The sequence below is a fragment of the Mus caroli genome, unplaced genomic scaffold (assembly GCF_978045245.1).
Source record: "Mus caroli unplaced genomic scaffold, Mus_caroli_1 scaffold_6, whole genome shotgun sequence".
Lineage (NCBI taxonomy): Eukaryota > Metazoa > Chordata > Mammalia > Rodentia > Muridae > Mus > Mus caroli.
In genome coordinates this window covers 8,592,458-8,620,208 of record NW_028227261.1, presented here as the reverse complement: position 1 = coordinate 8,620,208, position 27,751 = coordinate 8,592,458, and the positions used below count along the sequence as shown (strand labels likewise).

Below are 27,751 nucleotides of genomic sequence, written 5' to 3'. Positions count from 1 at the left end.
AAATACAATTTGTCTTATTAAATAGAAGATTCCCTGTTTATATTACTCATGTCAGGGCACATTCGGGCCTCCCTGGCCCTATGTCTCTGGGAAATGATTTGGCAGACAAAGCCACTAAGGTTATGGCTGTTGCTCTGTCTTCCCAGGCAAAAGCTGCAAAATAATTTCATAAGCTCTTTCATGTGACGGCTGAAACTTTACATCGCCGCTTTGCATTAACTAGAAAAGAAGCTAGAGAAATTGTTACTCAATGCCAGAATTGCTGTGAATTCTTACCTGTTCTTCATGTGGGAATAAACCCACATGGCATAAGGCCTTTACAGGTCTGGCAAATAGATGTTACTCACATCTCATCCTTTGGAAGACTTCAGTATTTACGTGTTTCCATTGATACATGCTCTGGCATCATGTTTGCTACACCTCTAACAGGAGAAAAGGCCTCGAATGTAATCCAACATTGCCTCGAGGCATGGAGTGCTTGGGGAAAACCCAAACAGACAATGGATCAGCTTATACCTCTCAAAAATTTCAACAGTTCTGTTGCCAGATGGAGGTGACTCGTATAATCCTCAAGGGCAGGGCATTTTAGAACGTGCCCATCGCACTCTCAAGTCCTACTTAATTAAACAAAAGGGGGGAGTTGAGGAGGCTCTACCCCCAGTACCAAGAGTAGCTGTTTCTATGGCACTCTTCACTCTTAATTTTTTAAATCTTGATGCCCAAGGCCATACTGTGGCCGAACGTCACTGTTCAGAGCCTGACAGGCCAAAAGAGATGGTAAAATGGAAAGATATTTTGACTGGTCTCTGGAAAGGCCCGGATCCTATATTAATAAGATCCAGGGGAGCTGTTTGTGTTTTCCTGCAGGAAGAAGACAACCCATTCTGGCTACCGGAACGACTGACACGAAGAATTCTGACACCTGAAAATGACTCCCCGGTGAATCCCTTGGAAACTACCTCTAGCCCTCATGCTGCCTCTGTGGATTTGGGTTCCTAGTATATTTGGAGAGTATAGATGGGCAATCCTGTATGCCTTCCCTAAGCCCATGCCTGTCCGTCATAATACAGCTGTTTTCCCCAAGGTTTTTACGACCAATAAAACTTTAGGCCTGCCATACCTACCATATGATCCTATCTGGGCACCACTGGGGGAAAAACGCTCTCTAAGGGAACGAGGTTCTCTCTGTTTCCAAATTAATGAATTGGGAGATTGTATCAGACTCACCAGCCAAGCTTTGGGGAGGTTTAATAAGCACCGAGGAGGTTGGGTGAGCACAACCAAAGATATTTCCAACGCAGATATAACCTTTACAAATCGGACCTTCTGGCAGGAGGCAATTTGGGTTAATGGTACATTTCTACCACCTAACTTTTCAGACAAAGAATGTCCCCACCAACCAAAAATAGCCCCTCATTGTAGCTTGGAAGATGAAGGGCTGATCCTGCCTTGGTCTGATTGTCAATCCTCCATCACTCGTTGGGCTGATCAGGGAAAGACTTTTACCTTTTCTCTCAATATGTTGGTAGATCCAGGGGCGATATACACTATGAAAAGAGGACTCTTCCTACAGGATTTTAGAATGCATCCTATTCATAAATGGGTACTTTATTAATGGTAGCTGTACAGATCTTAATCCCTTGGTTTTCCTCCAAGGAGGAGCTGCTGGAAAAGCGATTTTTAATGGTGTTTCAAAATTCGCTCAGTATCATCTAGTTCAGTTACCTGATAGAACCACTTATCAAAATTCTACTACTGAAATCACTGGATTTAATAAGACCCTGGAAAATCAGACTAGTAATTCACCTACTCCAGTTTGTGTGTACACCCCTTTCTTGTTTATTCTTTCTAACGGTTCCTTTGAATCCTGTACTAATGAAACCTGCTGGATGTCACAATGCTGGAACCTTGATTGGGCCAGCCATGCGATGCTTGCCAAGATTCCACGATGGATTCCTGTCCCCATGGAGACCCCTTCCACCGTATCTTTGCTCAGGCAAAAGCGAGACTTTGGTATCACTGCAGCCGTTGTGGTGGCAATGGCTGCCAGTGCAGCGGCAGCTACGGCTGCTGGATTTGCTATGGCAACATCAGTCCAGTCAAGCACGACTATCGAGCAGTTGTCCTCCTCTGTGGCAGATGCGATTGATCAACATTCAGTGCTCAGTGCCCAATTAAAAGGTGGGCTAATGATAGTGAACCAGCACATTGATCTGGTGGAGGAGAGGCTGGAAATTCTGCTACAATTGGCCCAGCTTGGCTGTGATAAGAAATCAGGAGCCTTATGTATTACTAGTGTCCAATATGAAAATTGGACGCATGCAGCTAATCTATCTAAAGAATTGTCTTTGTTTCTTACAGGTAACTGGTCCGAAGGATTTGATGAAAAGCTTGAGGCGCTATGTGTAGCAGTGATGGTGATTAATTCCACGGGTGTGGACCCATCGTTGATTAATGGATTCAAAGGACTTACTTCCTGGATGTCCTCTGCATTCTCATATTTTAAGGAATGGGTGGGAGTGGGCCTGTTTGGCGCAGCCCTGTGTTGTGGATTAGTGTTTATACTATGGCTGGTTTGCAAACTCAGATCTCAACAGAGACGTGACAAGGTGGTAATTGCTCAAGCACTTGCTGCCATAGAGCAAGGCACCTCCCCTGAAATTTGGCTATCCATGCTCAGGACTTGATTGGCATCTGAGTTCTCTGCTCTTACATTCCACGGATCGGCGGAACCATTCCACTGGAATGAGAGAGACTCAATGATCATTGATCAGCCATTATACATCGCTGAGGTCTCCTCATTGCACGAGATGGGATGAGCATGATTTCTCCACTAATTCATTTTTGGCTGGCCTCTTTTGTAGAGATCGCCCTAGGTCATTTAGCAGTTACAGTCACACAGTACTGTGGTATCCAAAGACGGGCAACTTTCCTCATGCACAGACCAACCTAAGACACAGGGCCCGGTGGCGATAAGGTTTCCCTATGACAGGTAAGGCTGTGATATTAGAGGAACGACCTAAAACAAGGAGCCACAGCAGATGGACGTAACTGCAGAGGCCTAGACCAGCCTTGTTTTAATAAAACTAAAAGGGGGAGATGTGGGAAGCCGTGATATCATTTGCTGTCACTAGATGGTGCTAAACCTCCATTGTGCCAAACCGATCTATTTGTTTTGATCAAGCTATGTTGTGTGAATGTGCAGGGAGCAAAAGCCCGCCAAAGTCACTAGCTCATCCCCGGGGCATATGAGATCTTGGATAAAACTGCCAGTGGTATTTAGACACGTCACACCATGGGGTATTTAAGCCACACACGTTTCTGAGCCTTTTTTGTCTACCTCATCATTATGAAATAAAGGTTAACTATGGAAAGGTCTTTTGTTTCGTGCATGTTTTTCGTGGGTGAAAAACAATAGCGCAGGACATTTTGTGACTTGAAGCTTTGTTGCTTGGAATCTGTTACAAGAACAAATGTGTGTGTGTGTGTGTGTGTGTGTGTGTGTGTGTGTGTGTGTGTGTTTACAAGGATTTAGGCCAGGACAGATATGTGCAAATTGGAACACAACTTTGTGGAATCTACTTTGAAGATTTTTTTTATGCTTCAATTATATTTTTATTCTTCAAATGTATTTTTCTCAAGTGTATTAGTTCATACTTAAGACTAAATAGTTGTTTCATTCTCAGAGCCGCAAATGAATGCCAGAGAGTTTTCACAGTGGCTAAAGTTGGTTGATGCTGATATTTTATTTATTTATATTTCATGTAATCCCCTTTCCTGGCTTTCCCCTCTGGAAGCCCCCTATCCCATCCTCCCTCCCTGTGCTTTTCTGTACAGGTGCTCCCACACACAACCTACTCCTGCCTCGCCACCCTGGCATTCCCCTCCACTCGGGCATGGAGACTTAACAGGACCAAGGGCCTCTCCTCCCACTGATGCCCAATAAGGCCATCCTCTGCTACATAGGTGGATGGAGCCTTGGATCCTTCCATGTGTACCCTTTGGTTGGTGGTTTAGTCCCTGTAAGCTCTGGGGGGGGGGGGGTCTGGTTGGTTGATATTGTTTTTCTTCCTAAAGGTTGCAAATACCTTCAGCTCCTTGAGTCTTGTCTCTTGCTCCTCCATCGGGAACCCAAGCTCAGTCCAATGGTTGACTGCAAGCATCCACCTCTGTATTTGCCAGGCTCTGGCAGAGCCTCTCAGCAAACATCTATAGCAGGCTCCTGTCAGCAAGCACTTCTTGGCATCCACATTAGTATCTATGTTTGATGTCTGTATATGGGATGAATCCCAAGGTGGGGCAGTCTCTAGATGGCTTTTCTGTCAGTCTCTGTTCCACAGCTAAGAATACCCAAAATATAATTCACAGTGCAGATAAAGCTCAAGAAGAAGGAAGATCAAAGTGTGGATGCTTCAGTCCTTCCTAGAAGGGGGAACAAAATATTCAAGGGAGGAAATATAGACAGTTTTTACATGATGATCAAGGTCATGTTGTTAGAATTGCACCCTACAGACATTTCACACTGAGTCTTCTATCACATGTTCAAAAATGGTTAGGAACTACACCAAAATATTGTCTTTTTTCCAAACATATTTTCATACCAACATGGAGGAAAACAAAGCAGTTTGAATAATAAAACTTATGTGCAAATGAAAATTATATACTGATACCTTTGTGGGTTTTGTTAGGAAAATGGTTATGTAAGAAATGACTCTCACAATGTCTATACTATGTAAATCATCCATCTGCCTAAATGCCTAGATTTTCAGTCTCCAGTCCATATTTAAATTGTTCAAAGCATAATCTGGGAACTCAACCTAAAAGAAACTTAAGGGGCTGGTGAGATGGCTCAGTGGGTAAGAGCACCCGACTGCTCTTCCGAAGGTCCAGAGTTCAAATCCCAGCAACCACATGGTGGCTCACAACCATCCGCAATGAGATCTGGCGCCCTCTTCTGGAGTGTCTGAAGTCAGCTACAGTGTACTTACATATAATAAATAAATCTTTAAAAAAAAAAAAAGAGACAAAAAAAAAAAAGAAAAAAAGAAACTTAAGGCTGGCAGCATATGGTGAATTCAAATGTATGCTAGACTGTATAGTCTGATAATTAGCCTGTCATGAATGCACACAGTCCCTAAAGCAAATTTTCTTGATTCATTTTATGCTTGTGTATAAAGTGATTTCTCTCTGGCAACATGTAATGAGACCTGGGCACAGTTGCATCTTCAGCCTTGTAGAAAATGTTTCTCTGACGTGCTGTCTTCACATAGGTTACCTTGATGACAGTCTGTTGTTCCCCAAGGCAACGGCTTTGATTTTTTTCTCGATTAAACTTCTCAAAATCTTTAGTTAAAAGGCTACTTCACAACAAAAATTTAAAACTGCACATTTGAGTTGTGTAATTGTTGGTTGTGACCCCAACAGAGACCCTTGGGATGGAGGGGAAAAAGGTGCAGAATCAAAGACACGGACTCTGGAAGTCAGGCAAGTGGTAAAAGCAGACTCCTTTAATGCAGGTACTGGGCAAAATTGTATACTCCCATCCCAGCCTGATCCAACATCGGGGTCTCTAGCCATGCTGGCAGATAAAAAAAATTAGCTAAGGAATGTTATCAAAGGCATTTAGAGACTATCTAGGCTATCCATAAACAAGATACAGCAGAGGCTAACAATTTAGCTCTACATGAAGCAGCCACTGATAAGACAACAACAGCCTTACCACTAAGGTGATTGACTGACCCACCCACTTGGATTGATCAATGATGTATGACAAGAGAAAACAAACAGGCAATAGAACAACTAGTCTAGGACACTCAGCCTATAGAGGAGTCCACCAGTCCTTGGAATTCTCCCGTACTTGTCATTAAAAAAATATGTAAAATGGAGGTTGTTGAGAGATCTCAGAGCAATTACAAAGATTATTTAGCCAATGAGTTCCTTGCAGCCTGGAATCCCATTGCCACCTTTGTTGCTGAAGGAATGGCCTATAATAGTGATTAATCTATACGATTGCTTTTACACAATTCCTCTACATGAATGTGAAAAGAAAAAGTTTGCTTTCTCAATACCTACCTTCAATAGAGGCTTGCCCAATAAAAGGGTATCACTGAAATATCCTGCCACAAGGAATGTTAAATAGCCCTACATGTGTCAATATTTTGTACAACAGCCATTATTGATGATTTGCAAACAATTTCCCCAATCCATTATCTGTCATTATATAGATGATATTCTATTGGCTGATTCAGATATAAATACCCTAGAAAGAATGTTTGATGAAGTTGAAAAAAAATCTTGCCTTGCTGGGGATTGCAAATCGCGCCTGAAAAAATATAAAGAGTGGACTCTATTAATTATCGAGGGTATAGAATAAGTCTGCAAAAGGTTAAGCCACAAAAGTTGCAAATCAGGAAAGACAAATTAAAGACTCTTAATGATTTTCAGAAATTATTAGGAGATACTAACTGGCTGTGGTCTACAATTGGCTTGGCCACTGAAGTGCTAAGCAATTTATTTCAAAAGATAGAGGGTGATAAATATATAAATAGTCTGAGGAAATTACCAGAAACAGCTGAGAAAGACTTAGCTTTGGTAGAAAGGAAATTGCAGGATATACAACTAGTTTGTATTGTTCCACAATGGCCTGCATCTTAATCTTACCTTCTACTCATTCCCCTACAGGAATTCTCATTTAGAGGGAAAATTGTATATTAGAGTGGATATTTTTAGCACATAAACAGGGTAAGAAATTAAAAACCTACATGGATATGGTCTCTGAATTGTTACTAAAAGGAAAAAAGAGACTTCAAGAATTAGTTGGAATGGATCCAGCTGAAATCGTGATACCATTTATTAATGCAGAGATTGACTCACTATGGACACAACGTGAATGTTGATAAACAAGCTTGCAGTAATTTCTTGGATAAAAACAGATAGCCTAAAAGCAAGTGACTTCAGTTCATAAAATGAACTACATGGATTTTCCCTCATATACTAAAGGGAATTCCAATATCTGGAGCCGCTACATTTTACACTGAGGCTAATAAATCAGGAAAGGCAGAAGATTTAAGTAAGGTGGCTGACAGTCCCTAGAAATGAGTTAAAAAAATCTTAATTATGTGCAATACTCATGATGTTCTCAGATTGTCAAGAGTCTTAATATAGTAGCTAACTCTCAATATACAGAAAGTGTTGTTTTACAAATAGAGACTGCTGATCTTATTTAGGATGATTCTGAATTGACTTCACTATTTATTCAACTACTTCACTATTTATTCAAATAATCAGAAATAAGAGTAATTGACTATATATAAGACATATAAGAACCCATACAGGTTTGCCAAGCTCTCTGGCACAGGGTAATAATGAAATTGACCAGTTATTGATAGGAAGTGTACTAAGGGCTTCGGAATTTCATTTTTTAAAAAAAACACCATTTTAACCGCAAAGTTTTCAAGAAAGAATTCTCTATCACAAGAAAAGGCTGTCGACTGTCCTCATGACTCTTTCCTCTTGCTCTGTAGTACAGCTTTAGGTCAGGCATGGTGATTCCATCAGAGATTCTTTTATCATTTAGAAGAGTTTTTGCTATGCTAGGTTTTTTGTTATTCCAGATGAATTTGCAAATTGCCATTTCTAATTCGTTGACGAATTGAGTCAGAATTTTGCTGGGGATTGCATTGACTCTGATTGCTTTCAGCAAGACAGCCATTTTTACTACATTGATCCTGCCAATCCATGAGCATGGGAGATCTTTCCAACTTCTGAGATCTTCTTTGGTTTCTTTCTTAAGGGACTTGAAGTTCTGATCATACAGATCTTTCACTTCCTTAGAGTCACACCAAGGTATTTTCTATTATTTGTGACTATTGTGAAGGGTATTGTTTCCTTAATTTCTATCTCAGTCTGTTTATCCTTTGTGTAGAGAAAGGCCATTGATTTCTTTGAGTTAATTTTATATCCAGCTACTTCACTGAAGCGGTTTATAAGGTCTGGAATTCTCTGGTGGAATGTTTAGGGTCACTTATATATACTATCATATCATCTGTAAATAGTGAAACTTTGACGTCTTCCTTCCAAATTGTATCCCCTTGACCTCCTTTTGTTGTCTAATTGCTCTGAATGGGACAAGTACTATACTGAATAGGTAGGGAGAGAGTGGACAGCCTTGTCTAGTCCCTGATTTTAATGGGATTGCTTCCAGCTTCTCTCCATTTACTTTGATGTTGGTTACTGGTTTGCTGTAGATTGCTTTTATTATGTTTAGGAAAAGCCTCGAAAATATGAGCACGGGGGAAAATTCCTGAATTGAACAGCAATGGCTTGTGCTGTAAGATCAAGAATTGACAAACGGGACATCGTAAAATTGCAAAGCTTCTGTAAGGCAAAAGACACTGTCAATGTCTTGACAAAAAGGCCACCAACAGACTGGGAAAGGATCTTTACCAACCGTAATTCAGATAGGGGACTAATATCCAATATATATAAAGAACTCAGGAAGGTGGACTCCAGAAAATCAAATAACCTCATTCAAATATGGGGCACAGAACTAAACAAAAAATTCTCAACTGAGGAATATCAAATGGCTGAGAATCACCTAAAACAATGCTCACCATTCTTAATCATCAGCGGAATGCAAATCAAATGACGCTGAGCATCCCTGAGTGGTGGCACACGCCTTTAATCCCAGCACTTGGGAGGCAGAGGCAGGCAGATTTCTGAGTTCAAGGCCAGCCTGGTCTACAGAGTGAGTTCCAGGACAGCCAGGGCTACAGAGAAAGCCTGTCTAGAAAGCAAAGCAAAAAAAAAAAACAAAACAACCCTGAGATTCTACCTCACACCAGTCAGAATGGGTAAGATCAAAAATTCAGGTGACAGCAGATGCTGATGAGGATGTGGAGAAAGAGGAACACTCCTCCATTGTTGGTGGGATTACAAGCTTGTACAACCATTCTGGAAATCAGTCTGGAGGTTCCTCAGAAAAGTGGACATGGTACTACCGGAGGATCCAGCAATACCACTCCTGGGCATATATATATCCAGAAGACATTCTAACTGGTAATAAGGACACATGCTCCACTACGTTCATAGCAGCCTTATTTATAATAGTCAGAAATTGGAAAGAACCCAGATGTACCTCAACAGAGGAATGGATACAGAAAATGTGGTACTTTTACACAATGGAGTACTTCTCAGCTATCAAAAACAATGAATTTATGAAATTCCTAGGCTAATGGATGTATCTGGAGGGTATCATCCTTAGTGAGGTAACCCAATCACAAAAGAACTAACATGATATGTACTCACTGATAAGTGGATATTAGCCCAAAAACTTAGAATATCCAAGATACAATTTACAAAACACATGAAACTCAAGAACGAAGACCAAAGTGTAGACACTTCTCCCCTTCTTGGAATTGGGAACAAAACACCCATGGAAGGAGATACAGAGACAAAGTTTGGTGCTGAGATGAAAGGATGGACCATCAAGAGACTGCCGCACCTGGGGATCCATCCCATAATCAGCCACCAAACACAAACTATTGCACACACTAGCAAGATTTTGCTGAAAGGACCCTGATATAGCTCTCTCCTGTGAGGCTATGTCGGTGCCTGGAAACACAGAAGTGGATGCTCATAGTCAGCTATTGGATGGAACACAGGGCCCCCAACGTAGGCGCTAGAGAAAGTACCCAAGGAGCTGAAGGGGTCTGCAACCCTATAGGTGGAACAACAATATGAACGAAACACTACCCCCAGAGCTGTGTCTCTAGCTGCATATGTATCAGAAGATGGTCTAGTTGGCCATCATTGGGAAGAGAGGCAAACTTTATATGCCCCAGTACAGCAGAACACCAAGATCAAGAAGTGGGAGTGTGTGGATAGGGGAGCAGGGGGGGTGGGGAGAGAGGGTATAGGGGACTTTCAGGATAGCATTTGAAATGTAAATGAAGAACATACCTAATAAAAATTGGAAAAAAAAATAAAATAATTGTTTATATAATGATAAACATAAAGACAGCTCACTTTTAAAAAATTGCTAAAATATTGCTTAAGATTCAATGAAAACTCCAGGGATCCTTATGGGACTAATATTTAAACCTTCCAGTGGATGTATAATCTCCAATGGAAAAGATCTTGACTAGCACAGTGATTAAATAGCAGCGTTAAAAACCATGGATGAGCCAGGCGTGGTGGCACACGGCTTTGATCCCAGCACTCGGGAGGCAGAGGCAGGTGGATTTCTGAGTTTGAGGCCAGCCTGGTCTACAAAGTGAGCTCCAGGACAGCCAGAGATATAAAGAGAAACCCTGTCTCGAAAAACCAAAAAAAAAAAAAAAAAAACATGGATGGATGTGAATTGTACCAGCTTTACCTGCCACCAGAAAAATATAATCATGTTTGCAACCGACAAGACCATTCTATCAGAAATTATTATGTAAGTATCAGGCAACAATAAAATGAATAAAAAAAAATCAGGATTAGTTACATTTACATAGTCAGCAATTTAACAACACAGTTATGAAATGCACACTAGAATTTGAGGATCAGTGTTATTATGAGCAGTAGAGTAATGGGTTTCAATAATGGTCCAGTGCCTGTCTGTCCACTAGCCTAGCAGATTCTGTGACCTTGGAGTGTCCAAGTCTTCTGGTTTGCAGTTCCTGCCACTGCTCTGGTTACTGAAAATTTCCACAAGGCTTAACTTGGGGACAACTGCAGAGGAAGGGAATTTTTACATGGCTGTGAGACCCAAGGCAGTATTCTCTAGTCCTAGTTCCACACCATGCAGCTCCAGATTCCTACTGACAAGGATGGGCTGCTGATCCCACTCTTCCTTCAGGCCCTCAGTTCCTCTTCTGAGTTCTCCTGTAACAAAATCAATTACAACCAAGGAATATCACTTTCCACCTGCTCCATGTGTTTCCCATCCCCAGAATGTTCCATCAGTTGTCCTGAAGCCGAAGAGAAGTTTCCTTTCCCTGCAAGGTACTGACATAGACCTAGTGGGTTCCTTAAAATCTAGCCACTGGAAGGTCTTCTAAAAATGCCCATCAGACTCCTATAGTGTGGCTCTTATTACGTATCTTACAATGCTCTTCCACAAATAGATAATGTTCCAAATCCACTGATCTTCAGTCTCCATGTTCTTCAAACATGATATGGTAATTTTCCTGAGCCTATGACTTGCATCTTTCTAAATCTACACATGTTGTCTTCCACAAAACTCAGTCAGTCAGTCTACCTGGACCTATTTTGTCAACCATCACCATATGCTTGCTGTACCACAGACAAGTAGTGTGTGTATTAATGTTTATGCACTTCTAGAAATGTTTCCATGAACCTGGAAGTCACTTCAGATTTAGTTAATGATCTCTAAGTCATTAAGAAGTGAGACATAAATCCACTGATCATGTGCAATGAGAATCAAGAGAGACTGTCTAGCTGGTTGCAATTTCCAGACTGATAAAAGCTACTCAAGCCCCATAATTTTCATATGGCTGGTGTGTGAGTTTCAACATCCCTGATGGAGCAATTGGAAGAATCTACCTAGGATCATTTGAAATCAAGGGCCACTACTGCTTCTACTCATACTTAGATTCTACTAATGAGGAAATCCTGTTTCATCAAATTCCAGTATTGAGACCAATGAAATGTTATCATTCAGTACTTTTACACAAGTTGAACAATTTCCTTGTTTTTTTTTTTTAAATCAAGGAAAATACATGTAGTGATATGGATTTGTTCATTGTAGCATTTAATGTTTTTTCTTAGATCCTAATTTTCTGAGACTTCCTGAATTTAGGATAAATATTCTAATATACTTGAACTTGGAGTAAAAGTACTTTTCCCAGTACTTCCCAATGTATTTCCAGGATGGTTGGATTTCTAAACTGTGCATGAGTATGCACCTCATCTACTCTAAAAAGGATTTTTCTCTGAGATTTACAGATTCATGATATTTGTATGAATGAACTCATACATGAAATTAAGATGAAGATAATACCCTAATAGTGAGTTGTTGAGGTTTTGTTCAGAATGTATATTCTGAGATGTGCAAAATATTAACATTCTGTAGATGATTTAAAAAAGAATGGAAATCTATTTCATTCCTTATGGTAGAGTGGAGTATTAAGTAACAACAGGACCAGACACCAAAATGTTTTATAATATGTGTCAATGGGCAGCATTTTTCTGAGAGTTTAAGACTTTTGTTCAATAAATGGGTATTAATGACTTCTGAACCATGCAGAGACACAGCAAAGTCTGGCTAGCTATCCTTGAAATCTATGAAGCCATGTTTTCATTTATTTTTGTAGATTTTTCTCTCATGCTTGAATTCAAGAGAGAGCAGACTTACTGCTGAGGCTCTGAAAGCTTCTACATATTTGCTTTCTTGAGTCTTTTTATCTTAACCTAGTAATACTTGCCTGGAACATTGAACTGAATCTTCCCTATTTTAATTAACACAAATCACCATATGTAAAACAGTGTTTCTAACTTTTGTAATGCTAAACACTGACATTGAATTCAAATTATTCTTAGGTGGGCAGACTACCCTGCAGTTCAATGAATGATTTCTCAGTTTTAAGACAATTGGAAATATGTTTTCCTATGCTTTTAAGCAACCACTGTGAAAGGGTCTTTACACCCCAAAGGGATTGTTATCTATCACTTGAAAATAACTATTAACTTTATGATACAGCCTTGCAAAAATATTTATGACTTCCGTGTATGTTTTATGTGAGGCATTTCTGGGAAGATGCAACATATATTTATCTGAGTATCCCAAGTGCAAATTGAAAACAACCAAAGCAAACTTGTTGAATCTTTCAGCTTTATTGGAATTAGTTACAGGACAACAGGAAAGAAGTGGCTGATCAGATCACAAGAGACTCATACTCAGTTGTTATCCTATAATGTGAAACAAGCAATTGAGAAGAACTATGATTACTGGATACTCGAAGCACACTTAACATCTGTAAGCATACTTATAGGAAAAAGAATATGCTTTCTGGGTGGCTCAGTTTGCCAGATACTCTTTTAAGTAAAATTTTTCTGAATTAGCTCATGTGAATTAAATATACAGAATGTTACCAGTTTTATAAGATATTGTGAGAATTGTATTAAAGACCTTAATAAGTTTTCTTTCAAATGGATTATTTCTTTCTCAATGTGTTACACAATACGATCTTCTGATTTCCCCGCTTTTCTTCATGTTGTAACATTTGAGGGTGAACAAGTAAACGTTGTCATGAAAGGCTTTCTACATTTTCACATGTACAGAGGTCCTCCAGCATAAATAGTTGACATTACCCAAGATTTGAACATTGCATGAAAATTTTCACAAGATTTTCATAATCATACTAATTCTCTAGTGTGGAGCCTCAAGTGTTGTCAAGAATACACCGTGAATAAAACATATGCCACATTTTCCCCAACAGAAATACTTTCCCTTAAAAAGTTCTTAGATGTTTTCTCTGACCTGAAATGAAGTCAAAGATATTTCTTCATACAATGCATGCGTTAAGTTTCTAGCCTGTAAGTATTCACTGTTACATTCTAGGACATAGGCCAAAAGGAAAGGATTCATACCTACAATATATTTGAAGTTTGTCTTCTCTAAGTATTCTCTAATGAATTTTAAGATGATATATCTTGGTAAAGGATTGTCTTGTTCACTTCATTTATAAAGATTCTCTACTGTATGAAGTAACTGATGATTTCTCAGACTGACATTGTCAGTATTGTATTTGTCACATGTAAACTATTTGTAAGGTTTCTCTCCTGTATGAATTTTCTGATGAATCCTAAGATGGAATTTTCGGGTAAAGCATTTGTCACATTCACTGCATTTGTAAGGTTTCTCTCCTGTATGAATTCTCTGATGAATTCTCAGACTGCCTTTTTCAGTAAAGCATTTGTCACATTCACTGCATTTATAAGGTTTCTCTCCAGTATGAATTCTCTGATGAATATTAAGATTGGATTTTTGGGTAAAGCATTTGTCACATTCGCTGCATTTGTAAGGGTTCTCTCCTGTATGAATTCTCTGATGAATACTAAGATGGAATTTTCGGGTAAAGCATTTGTCACATTCACTGCATTTGTAAGGTTTCTCTCCTGTATGAATTCTTTGATGAATATTAAGATGGGATTTGTGGGTAAAGCATTTGTCACATTCACTACATTTGTAAGGTTTCTCTCCTGTATGAATTCTCTGATGAATAATAAGATTGGATTTGTGGGTAAAGCATTTGTCACATTCACTGCATTTGTAAGGGTTCTCTCCTGTATGAATTCTCTGATGAATTCTCAGACTGACGTTTTTAGTAAAGCATTTGTCACATTCACTGCATTTGTAAGGTTTCTCTCCTGTATGAATTCTCTGATGACTATTAAGATGGGATTTGTGGGTAAAGCATTTGTCACATTCACTGCATTTGTGAGGTTTTTCTCCTGTATGAATTCTCTGATGAATGCTAAGATGAGATTTGTGGGTAAAGCATTTGTCACATTCACTACATTTGTAAGGTTTCTCTCCTGTATGAATTCTCTGATGCATACTAAAACTGAATTTGTGTTTAAAACATTTGTCACATTCACTACATTTGTGAGGTTTCTTCTCTCCTGTATGAATTTTCTGATGATTATTAAGATTAGATTTGTGGGTAAAGCATTTGTCACATTCACTGCATTTGTAAGGGTTCTCTCCTGTATGAATTCTCTGATGAATATTAAGTTGCGATTTTTGAGTGAAGCATTTGTCACATTCACTACACTTGTAAGGTTTCTCTCCTGTATGAATTTTCTGATGAATACTAAGATGGAATTTTCGGGTAAAGCATTTGTCACATTCACTACATTTGTAAGGTTTCTCTCCTGTATGAATTCTCTGATGAATATTAAGATGGGATTTGTGGGTAAAGCATTTGTCACATTCTCTACATTTGTAAACTTTCTCTTTTGTATGAATTCGCTGATGAATACTAAGATGGATCTGATGGGTAAAGCATTTGTCACTTTTACTACTTTTGTAAGGTTTCTTTCCATGATAAATTCTCTGCAGACTTTGTAATTTTTCTCTCTGGGTAAGATATTTGTCAAATTCACTACATTTGTAAGGGTTCACTCCAGTATTGTTTTGTTTCACATTGACTTTATGTTTAGAAACAAAAACCTTCTCAGAGTCTGCATTTCGGTTGTGTTTTTTCTTCTGCATGTGGATTCCTTGATTGAGACTAATGGTAGAAAACAAACTCACACTGTTTACAGTGTCATTGTATTTGCAAACTTCTTTAGTGTTCCTGGGCTTAAGTCTTTTTTGGTTCGAGAATTGAAGAGCATCAGAGCTGTGATTAGTTTTGTAAGATGTACATTGGGGGGATTCAAGAATCACCTTGCTAAGCTTGTCCCATTTAGAAGACTTCTCTTGAATATTCATGTGTTCATGGACAATGTACTGGCTGTCTTGATCCAAGACCTTCCTATACTTTCCACGTAGGCAATGATTTTCTGAAAAAAAAAAAAAAACAAAAAAACAAAAAAAAACAAAAACAAAATGGGGCAATTAGAGGCGACATGAATTACTTATATAAGGAACAAGGGACACAATAACCAGTGAGCTTATGGATTCGTACTCTCAAGAGAGGTTTCTCTCTCTTTCCTTTTTTTTTTTTTTTTTTTTTGGAATTATTACATGTGTCCTCAAAGAACCTCAAATATGATCTATATCAAGTGATTGAAAATGATAATAGCCTGCTAAATTTTATTTTCAAATTAGACATCATACCCACCTCAAATATATTAACCCAGAATTGCTCCTGTCTTAAGAAAAAGAGGGACAACGAATGGAAAAGAGGCTGAAGGGAAGGCCATCCAGGCTGAAGAGACTGGACCAAAGAGATGCAGATACTTGCAGCCAACCATTGGACTGAGCAAGGGGACCACAATGAAGGAGTTAAGGGAAGGCCTGAAGAAGCTGAAGGGCTTTGCAACTGTATAGGAGTAACATCAATATCAAGACCCACAAAGCTCCCAAGGGTCAAATCACCAAACAAAGTGTACACATGGAAGTACAGATGGCTCCACCTTTATACATAGCAGAGGATTGCCTTATGTGGCATCAACAGGAGGGGAGTCCCTTGGTACTGTGAAGGTTCAGTATCCCAGCATAGGAGTATCCTAGGGGCATGAGGTGGAAGTAAGTGGATCTGTGGTGGGAGCATCATCATAAAAGCCAGAGGGAGGGGTGGGATATAGAGTTTCCAGACAGGAAATGAAGAAGGGGCATAACATTTGACATGTAGATAAATAAAAGACCAATAAATAAAAAACAAAATTGTACTTTGCATAAGCTGGGACAAATAAAGGATCCATCTGTAGTATTTCCCGAAAGTAGAACTCTAAACAATAGATCTCTAATTCTATGGTTACAGTTCGATTCAGAGTGACACTGAATCAGGTATAAATTTGGTCAGGTATAAATTTATGATATAGCCAATAGTGTCAGGGAAATCACTGAATAGATTTGTTTCAACATCTAAAATGCTAGGATAATGATTATGCTGTCCCAGATCTAAACACAGAGATCAAATGTCAAAAAGTTAAATAAAAAAAATTGCCCAAACCAACAGCTCTATATCCACTTGAAATCTTGTATATTTTTAGATTCATAAATAAGGGAACATTTTATAGCAATAGTAAGATTTTTACAATTGCAACTATTATATGTATAGAAATATAATTTCTTGTTCTGGATATTTAAATTTTTACTTGAGCTTTTTTAACTTGACTGAAGCTAGATAAGAGATAAGGAGTGATCTCAGAGAATATAGCACTGATTACTTTTCCAAAGAAAGCAGAGATATGTGAAGGAAACACAATGAAAAAGTTATGATTTTAACTAGAATTTCCCTCATTCAGGGGTCTCTGGATATCTCAGAGAATTTAAATAAACACATAGTAGGAAAACTGAAAGAAAGAAAGAAAGAAAGAAAGAAAGAAAGAAAGAAAGAAAGAAAGAAACAGGAATTCAACAAGAAGTTCATTCTTACCCACAAACAACAGATTGTTGTAATTCTCCAACATCACATCCATGTACAATGACCTCTGAGCAAAACTGAGACATTCCCATTCCTCCAGTGAGAAGTCCAAGGCCACGTCCTTGAAGGTTAACGGACCCTGGAATGGAAAACTACCTACTTAATACTGGACAAAAATAATTTTCTACTTTGCCGGGCGTGGTGGCGCACGCCTTTAATCCCAGCACTCGGGAGGCAGAGGCAGGCGGATTTCTGAGTTCGAGGCCAGCCTGGTCTACAAAGTGAGTTCCAGGACAGCCAGGCTATACAGAGAAACCCTGTCTCAAAAAAACAAAAAAAAAAACAAAAAAACCAAAAAAACAAATAATTTTCTACTTTAAAAAAAGAAGTAATTAAGATATCCTTTTTTGCTGGGCATGGTGGCGAACGCCTTTAATCCCAGCACTTGGGAAGCAGAGGCAGGCAGATTTCTGAGTTTCAGGCCTGGTCTACAGAGTGAGTTCCAGGATAGGACAGGCAGGGCTGCACAGAGAAATTCTGTCTTGAAAACAACAACAACAACAACAAACAAGAACAACAACAAAAAGATATCCTTTTTTGATGCAAATGAGGAAGGAAAATATTGAAGGATAAATGTTTTCTGAAAGTGTGATTGAGATGTGTCTGAAGATACGAATTGCTGCTCTTCCACTGTCAATCTATAGAATGACTTACTATAATGCTCACATTTAGAAAGTCTCTCTAAATAAAAAAAAAAAAAGGAAAAGAATACATAGCACATAGGCATACATTCAGGCAAATGTAAGCAACATATATTGAAGAAAAATGAACTTTGACTTTATTCAAAGAAACTTTCTAAACTACTAATAGACTTCCTTATATTTCTTTTTTACTGAGAATGCATGATGTAATTTCAAAAGCAGTAAACATTTATAGTATATAACATGTACTTTTGATGTCTAGATACAGTAATGTACCTTTATGAAATATGGGTTGATATCAAACAGAATCCCACTGACCCATTAAAGATAGTAAAGTTATGATAAAAAATATGCTTTCAAATTTTACAAAGTCCACTTTGTTCAAGTATGGACACTAGCTTAGTCTTATGTGTAGCTGTGTCTTACATTTGTATTGCAACATTTGACAATCTGAGGCCTAAGTTCAATGCTACACACGTTCTAGAAGAAACAGACAGAATACTAAATGCAGAAATAATGGATGGACTAAATGACTAAGTTTTTTCTTTAAACACATTAGAACTGCAACATCAGGGCATCATACACTGAACTTTCCATATGACACAGAAAATCAAATGCTTTTGGAAATTATTTATGAGAATGTATTCAAAACCATAAAATAGAAATAAACAGTTTTAGAGAGCTTTAAAATTATTTAACCACATGGTGGTTCACAACCATCCATAATGAAATCAGATGCCTTCTTCTGGAGTGTCTGAAGACAGCTACAGTGCACTTACATATAATAAATAAATAAAATATTTTAAAAAATGGTGGAATCTGATACAATTCACTTTCCTTCTGGAACAGATTTCTTGGTTGATGGGATGCTGGATAACAACGTATTCCTGTATCATAAATTCCTTCACAATTACGGTGCCTCCTCATAAAAGTTGATACAGAAATACAGCATTGATGGGATAAATCTTTTCCCACATTACAATGAACACATAAGAGTCTCCAGCTCTGGGTTCCACGAATACAACACATTTTTATCATACATAGGGATCATTCCTAATTGATAAAATGTTGATATGAGAGGTCAGCTGTCCTGAAACTCATTCAGGCTACACATTTCCTCTCATTCTCTTTCCTGGATGTTTCTTGTGTCCTATGTAATCTTTCCAGATCATTTATAATTTTTAAATAATGTTTATTGACTTTAATTTCATATGGAATGTTATTTTTGCTGGCATGTAACTCTGTGCACATGAGAAACGCAAGCAATGGTAAAAGATATTCTCGAAAAAAAAAAAAAAGAGTTCTGGAAGGAAAAGAAGTCTCCAGGCAGGTACAGAAAACTGAATCTGAATACTGCAAGAAGAAGACACCTTAACTGCAGAGCCACATATTTGACTCTTAATTAGCTCCTGTGAAGACATAAATAAATATGCTTAATAACAATTTCTCTAATACCATATGGTCTTTCACTATAAAATGATTAGATATGTATGTTTAAGCAAATATCATATGTGGCAATGCATTCCAATGAAGTATGATAATTTTTGATCAAATTGTGTTTTTAAATTGAGGGAGAATTATACTAAATATTCATTAAAATCTAATAAATTATTCCTCATTGTATTAACCTAACTGAAAATTTCAGTATTCTAATTTTAACTTTTTTCTTCAGAATTTGACCATATGTATATCAGAAATGCACTTTTCATAGAAGTGTGATCTATCATTCTTCCTTTGTTTATCAAAAATTATAATATACAGACTATATATTGTCTTTATTTCAAATATGCCTCAAAAAATGTAAACCTGCTCCATGAACAAATGATTAAAGGGTAAAGGTACTTGTTGTTTCTACTTTAAAAACTAATCTAATTCTCTCTAAATATATTGCAGCTCACTATTATGTCTGAATTCAGTCCCAGGGCTTGGTGCTGTACTCATGGTTTTAGGTGCATAATGTATCATTCAGTGTACATAAAAACCTTCAGATATACACTTATGTACTTAAAGAAAACAGTATCGTAATGAAATATAGAAACATTGCCACAACCCTTCAGTTTTCCCTATGTAATGCACAGCTTGGCTGAAGAGGATTAGCATAGACTGATTCAAGCCTTTCCCTTCTAAAGAAAAAGAGACAAAAAAATAAGAAAGGAAATCCATTTATTTTTGAAAATTGATGGTTTATGCACAACACCACAGCTATCCTCTCTAGAAAAATTTTACTAATATAGTTCATGTGATGAAATACAAAGGTGAAGAAAACAGTACTTAAAATTATTTCTGAAACCAAAAGGAGGGATAAATATCTATATATTGTGAATTTTCCACAGGGATAGTATCTCTCTTGAGATAAATAGATTTCAGGTGTCAATTGTGATTACTGTGTGACATGAGGTGTGAAAAAATTGTTTTCAGAATACTGAAATCTATATCAGCTCACAATCACACTAATGGTAAAGAAAGATATTTTCCTTCCATTATCTGTGACCCTTGGGAGCTAATAATATATTTACTATTAGGATTCAAGACAGTGGATCTCTTATACTTTTACCTTCTACAAATTCTACTCTTTTATATGTTCTTTAGTGATATAAATTTATACTTATTTCTATACCCTCATTCACAAGCTTGTGTTTAGAAACCTGACCATCCCTAAAATGCAATTTATGTGGCACAAGAGACCTTACTTCACACTAATACAAAAGGACAGAACTTATTCAACATAGAAAATACCTATCAATCTGTTCTTTGACCATCATTGTAATAGATCCTATTTGAGACATGCAGGTCTCTAGTCCAAGGGAATTATATATCCTCACAATATAAAAATCAAGCTAAAATATAAAGCCATTATATGCATGAAAGGGAAAACATTAAATTCTCATTATTACAAAAGATATATATCATAGAAAATAAGCCCTTTAGATACCATTCCACATATAGAGATTAAAAGTTTTGGATGACTTGAATAAAAAAAGATTTTTTAAAAAAGAAATGTGGAAGCCGGGCGTGGTGGCGTACGCCTTTAATCCCAGCACTCGGGAGGCAGAGGCAGGCGGATTTCTGAGTTCGAGGCCAGCCTGGTCTACAAAGTGAGTTCCAGGACAGCCAGGGCTATACAGAGAAACCCTGTCTCGAAAAACCAAAAAAAAAAAAAAAAAAAAAAAAGAAAGAAATGTGGAAAGGACACTGACCTGTGGTGTATTTACCAGAGACTCACTCATTCTTCTTGTTGTCCTTCTCCCAGGGTCTCTGTGAAGAACAAAGATTGAATTCTTCTTGAAATTTCACATCAAGGTCCGAATGATTCAGAGATAAAATAAATACAACACCATTATAGACAATGCTAAACCACATTTATATATATAAACATTAAAAGCAAAATGATACTAGGAATCTTGACAATGTGCAGTCTTGAAAGTAAGTAATGATATATTTAGACTGTAACTGTAACCTAGTTCCTCCCACCACCCTAGAGTCTCAAAGTTTATTCACAACACCTGATATGGAAATCCCTGTCATCTGACCTAAATGACACACAGCAAAAGAAAATTGAGAGGCTGTAGCTACAGCAATTTGACAATGTTAATAAAATTTCCCTACCCCAAATCACTAATGCAATACCAATTCTCATGACAAAATGAATTATGAAACAAACTCAAGAGGCAAAAGTCAAAATATAATCTGAACATCATTCAATGTGGACAAATGACATAAAGAGGGAACAAGCACAGGAATTCAAAGAAGGCAGAAACAAACTTAATGAAATTCCAGAGAATTCCTACAAGTGGGTAAGAGAATAATTATACATATGCAGGAAGTGAACATCTTATCCAGAGATATAAAAATCTAAGGAATGCTCACTCTGAAATGAAACAAGAAATGAACTCTGTAAGCCTGGTGGTAACTCAGTGGCCAATATGTGAAGATACAGCATTCAAACAAACAAACAAACAAAAAAAAAAAAAAAATCAGCTCGTCAACGAAAGGTCTTTCATCCTAGCTGTCAGGGATGTGACCTAAAAGCCATTCTGGTCTCTATATCAGGACATGTGAAAGTCAGGAATAGAGTGTGGGACCCTGTTTTACAAACAAACAAACAAACACACAAACAAACAAAACAGGAAACCCATACAAAAAATTAGAGCTTTGTCTTCTACATTGATATCAAAATCAATTTAAAAAGTACAAGGATATTAGAAGACTGATTACTAGGTATGAATGAATAAATCTCCTATTGAATAATGCTTTTAATGTTGGATCCTCAGTGGGTCACAATGTTTTGAGGAATTTAGTTGTTGGAACATTAGTGAATAAAGTATGACACTGGGGGTTGGCTATGCGAAAAAAGAATAGATAGATCCAAGGCATCTTAATTCTCTCTTCCTCTTTAGTGACTGGGGTTGAGGATGTGATCTTTCACCTTTCTACTTCAACAACATAGCTATGTTCTATCAGTCCTCCCTGCCATGGTTGATGGCTATCCTCTGGAAGCCTTACCCAAAGTAGTCTTTTTCTTCTATTAGTTTCCTTGAACATGGTGCTTTATGAAAGCAGCAGACAAAAACCAATTACAGTAAAAGATATTCTGATTGGATTTAAGGTTGCCTTTCAGAGAGAGAATTCATGTCATATTCTGAAATCTAATCAAGAACAGGAAGTATGTTAGGTCATGGGAACTATGAGGCCATTTTAAGAAATGGTATCATCTAAAATTTTCATACTCATATTGTGTTGTCTTCTCTCAGTAAAAGGTAGATGAGTTAATGGACTCAGACTTACAGCATACATTTAGACAATGTAATGTATATATTTGAGGTCTACATCCAGGAATATATGTTTATGGACACTTTTTTGATAAAAAGAACAATCCCAGTGTTACATCTAGTTTACAGATAGTAAAGTGACGGTGAATAAAACTGTGCTTCCAAATTCTACAACTGCCAGTTTTGCTCAGATAGGAACCCTGTATCTCTCTTGTCTGAAGTTGGGTGTCAACAGCTAGTCTAAGATGCTCAGTTTGGATTATAAGACCTATATACAATGGAGCATCCTTTCTAGAAGAAAGAAAGAGAGTTAGAAGACCAAATACAAGAATGACTTAAAAGAAATACGTTTCTTTCTATTGTAGCAGTTAGGAAGTGTAAAGTCAGTGTATACAAACAAAATTACAAACAAGACATACAATCAAATACCTTGTGATATGATTTTATAAGAATTTTATATGAAGAAGAGTTAAATGATTATTTAATGAAGAATTAATTTGAGAATATTTAATGATATAAATAGTTAGCAATAGGTAGCATTAATATAATGTAATGTTTGTGACTATATGACAAAATCAATACAGATAATAATTTCATAACTTACACAGTGGTTTCCCTTCAGAATGGTTAGACATACATGTATAACTAAATGATATATGTGAAAAAAGTGATAAAGTAAAATGATTTTTATAATGGAAATGACCATATTAAGATGTATAAGAATCATACTAACACTTCATTTTTTATGGATACATTATTACTCATGAGTTTATTACTGCCACAACTAAAAATATGAAACTTTTGACTTCAGCAATGTTCTTCTCTTTATTATTTGAGGTCATTGATCTAACATGATTATAGATTACACAAAAAAGGAATCATCTAAGGTTCTTTGACTTCATCCCTATTCTTTTCTTTTTTATTTTTTATTTTATTTTATTGTTTTAAATTAGGTATTTTCTTAATTTACATTTCAAATGCTATGCCAAAAGTCCCGAAGAGCCCCCCACCTCCCTACCCATCCACTCCCACTTCTTGGCCCTGGCGTTCCCCCTTACTGCGGCATATAAAGTTTGCAAGACCAAGGGGCCTCTCTTCCCAATGATGGCCAACTAGGCCATCTTCTGATACATATGCAGCTAGAGACACGAGCTCCAGAAGTACTGGTTAGTTCATATTGTTGTTCCACCTATAGGGTTGCAGACCCCTTTAGCTCCTTGGGTACTTTCTCTAGCTCCTCCACTGGGGGCCCTCCTGTTCTTTTCTTAATTATTTGAGCTCATCCATCTAACATGGTTAGCAGTTGGGCATATAAGTATCATTTAGAATAATTCACTCAGTTTCTAAAAAACAGAACTCAGGATTATATTCAGGCTCTATCATGAAAGTGTACCAGAAATGTAAATCCCTGGACTGAAGAGATGACTCAGGGGCAAATGGTATTTGCTATTCCTGAAAGGAAACAGTCTAATTCTGTCTTCATAGCAATAGTTAAAAAAACAGCATGGTATTGGAACACAGGCAGACAAGTTGATTAATGAAATGGAATTGAAGACCCAGAAATAAAACCACATACTTACACACACGTGTTTTTTTGACAAAGAAGTCAAAAATATACAATGGAAAAAAGGAAGCATCTTCAAGATATGGTGCTAGTCTGATTTGGCTGTCTGTATGTAGAAAAATGGAAATAGACCCATATTTGTTACCTTGCACAAAGCCCAATGCCACTTTAATCAAGGACCTCAACATAAAATCAAATACACACAACCTAAAAGAAGAGAAAGTGGGAAAAAGCCTTGAACTCATTAGGCACCAGGGGATATTTTCCTAAATAGAACTAAAATATCTCATGCTCTAAGATCAAGAATTGAGCAGGACGGTGGTGGTGCACGCCTTTAATCCCAGCTCTTGGGAGGCAGAGACAGGCGGATTTCTGAGTTCGAGGCCAGCCTGGTCTACAAAGTGAGTTCCAGGATAGCCAGGGCTATACAGAGAAACCCTGTCTCAAAAAACAAAAACAAAAAAACAAAAAAGAGTTGATAAATGCGACCTCCTGAAACTAGAAAGCTTCTTTAAGGCAAGCAACATAGTCAATAACGGAAATCAACAACCTACATAAAGATTGGGAAAAAAAATCACCATATCCAATAGAGGGCTAATATCCAAAATATATTAAGAACTTAAGAAGATAACCACCAAAAAACCAAACAACCCAATCAAAAAATGGTGTGTATGACTAAACTGAGAATTCACAACTAAGGACACCCCAATGGCTGAAAACCACTTAAAGAAATGTTCAGTCCTTAGTGATAAGAGAAATGCAAATCAAAATGACCCTGAGATTCCACCTTACAGGAAACAAAATGACTAAGATCAAAACCTCAGGTCACAACTATGTTGGAGGGGATGCGGAGATAGAGGAACACTCCTCCATTGCTGGTGGGATTGCAAACCTCTACATCTACTCTGGAAATCAATGTGGAGTTTCCTCAGAATCTGAAGTCCCTGCAATACCATTCTTGGGAATATACCCAAAAGATGCCCCACCATGTCACAGGGGCATGTTTTCCACGATATTCATAGTGGCCTTATCTGTGATAAGCAGAAGGGGAAAAAATCCATATGTCCCATGACAAAAGAATAGATACAGAAACTGTAGTTCATTTACACAATGGAATATTACTCAGCTATTAAGAATGAGGATATCCTAAGTTTTTTAGGCAAATGGGTGGAACTAGACATTATCATCCTGAGTGAGGTAACTCAGACCCAAAAGGACATGCATGGTAAATACTCACTAATGAGTGGATATTAGTCATTAAAAAAGTCCAGAATACCCAAGATATAGCCCACAGAACTCAAGCAGGTCAACAAAATGAAGGGCCAAAGTGAGGAGGGAGAGAAAGGTGACAGGGTTAGGGGGAATCATAATCTGATATTGGTTGAGGGAAGAGAACTGAAGCCCAGAAGGCCAGAAGAATGTATGGAAACAGGCAACTTTGGGAAATAGGAATTGGGGGACCCTCCAGAATGTACTAGAGACCCGGTAGGTTAGGTACTCAAGGAACCCAAAAGAAGGGACACTAGATTAAATGCCCTACAGTGGCAAGAAAGAACTTTTGGGGCCCACCTCCAGCAAAGAGACAGGGCATTGAGTGAGGGATGGGGTTGCCATCCCACAGTCAAAATTCAGACCCATAATTGTTCCTGTCTGAAAGAATTACAGTGATGGCCGGGCGTGGTGGTGCACGCCTTTAATCCCAGCACTCGGGAGGCAGGGGCAGGCGGATTTCAGAGTTCGAGGCCAGCCTGGTCTACAAAGTGAGCTCCAGGACAGCAAGGGCTATACAGAGAAACCCTGTCTCGAAAAACCAAAAAAAAAAAAAAAAAAAAAAAAAAAAATAGATTTACAGTGATGGAAATGGAGAAGAGCCTGAGGAAAAGAAGGTCAAATAACAGGCCCAAAGTAGGATCCCAAATTTGCTAAAGAGGCCCAAAGTTGCCTGTTTCCATTCTTTCTACTGGCCCTCAGGGCTTCAGTCCTCTTCCCGAACCCAATATCAGATTATGATTCCCCCCAACCTTGTAACCTTTCTTTTTTTTTTTTTTTTTTGGTTTTTCGAGACAGGGTTTCTCTGTGTAGCCCTGGCTGTCCTGGAACTCACTTTGTAGACCAGGTTGGCCTCGAACTCAGAAATCCGCCTGCCTCTGCCTCCCGAGTGCTGGGATTAAAGGCGTGCGCTACCACGCCCGGCTTTTTATTTTTTTTTTTTCCTTGTAACCTTTCAAGGGGAGACCCCTAGGCCTAACATTATTGCTGAGGCTATGGAGCAATCACAAAGACAATCATGACTGTCTTCTGAAACACCCAAGAGCAGTTGGATACAGATGTTTGCACCCAACAAATGGACAGAAGCTCCTGACCCCTGTGGTTGAGTTAGGGGAAAGCTGAAAGAAGCTGAGGAAGAAGGGCCCCCCTGTAGGAGGACCAGCATTCTCAATTAACCTGTACCCCCAAGATCTCTCAGACACTCAATCATCAACCAGGAAGCATGCACCTGCTGATAAGAGGCCCCTAGCACATATGCAGTGGAAGAATGCTGGTTCTGGGTTCAATCAGGGAGCATGCATCTAACCCCTGGAGAGATTGGAGGCTCCAGGGTGTCTAGAGGTCTGGTCAGGTGCGGAGGAGGAAGGGACATCCTTATGGAGACAGACAGGTGGGCAGGAAGTGTGGGATGTGGAATAGTTAGAGGATGGACCAGGAGGACAATAAAATCTAGCGTGTGGAAAAAATGAAAGGAAGGAAGGATTCTTGACCGGAAGGAAGGAAGAAAGAGAAGAGAAAAGAGTAGTGATAAAATAATCTCTATGTCCAGAAAGTGCATCCGAGCAACATACATAGGAGCTACTATGTTTAAAAACAAAACAAAACAAACAAACAAAAACAAATGTACTTCTGTTTTTTTTTTCCCCCCCCTAGGAGTAAAGGTTCTAAGGTTTTAAAATGCTGACTTAGAATAATCAAGAGAGAACCTGGAGTAAATGATTGTAATGATTTGTAATTCCTAAGGAAGTAGCTCATGCAAAGTAGGTTTCATCTGCAAAGAGCTATTTAGAGACTTGTCTCCACAGAGTACAGAGCTGTCAGCTTGCATCCATCATTAATAACAAGTCATTCTCCCACCACTCCCATTAGCTCCTTAGGACTCTTTCCCACCCAAGGCAGGTTCTCTGCATCTGTCCACCATGATTGCTCTTCAGAATCTCAACCTACATGAACCATAGCTACAGGAAGGGGAAAAACATGGAGTAGGAGAGCCTTATAACTCCAAAATAAAAGAGCAAAGTCATTAAATGGGATATTCCTTAATGCTTTTGAATAGGAGTCTTCAGCACAGTATCTCATCAACATCTATAGAAAATTCTTACTGATATAAACCACATGATACAACACAGAGAGAGCAATCAGAATGCTTAAAGCCTGTCTGAAAATTGCTGGGAGCATTTCTAACTCATAGAACATGCTTAGAATTCACGTTATTTCATTTGACCTGCAGAAACAGTACATGTATTTATTGTGTTGTACTTTTTTACAGAAAACCACATCATGCAATGACTCAATCTAAATGGCAAATATCATGGATTTCTTCAATATGGTAAACTTGTCATCATATTTACTTATAACCACTCATATCAGTGTCTAATGCACACTGTTGAGAAGAAAAGTGTA

The 27,751-nt window shown here is 38.1% G+C and overlaps 1 protein-coding gene across 1 annotated transcript in view; it reads right to left on the bottom strand.

Annotated features, from left to right (window-relative positions):
- LOC110288391 (uncharacterized) overlaps positions 1-27,751 on the bottom strand; it is a 125,033-nt gene that overhangs the window by 57,917 nt on the left and 39,365 nt on the right. Inside the window, exons 3-5 of the mRNA XM_085838604.1 lie at positions 20,944-21,001; positions 17,058-17,184; positions 13,852-15,516 (exon numbers count right to left, since the gene is read on the bottom strand). Of these exons, the coding sequence (XP_085694730.1) occupies positions 13,852-15,516; positions 17,058-17,184; positions 20,944-20,973 (1,822 nt within the window). The 5' untranslated portion in view covers positions 20,974-21,001. The remainder of the gene's footprint in view (positions 1-13,851; positions 15,517-17,057; positions 17,185-20,943; positions 21,002-27,751) is intronic.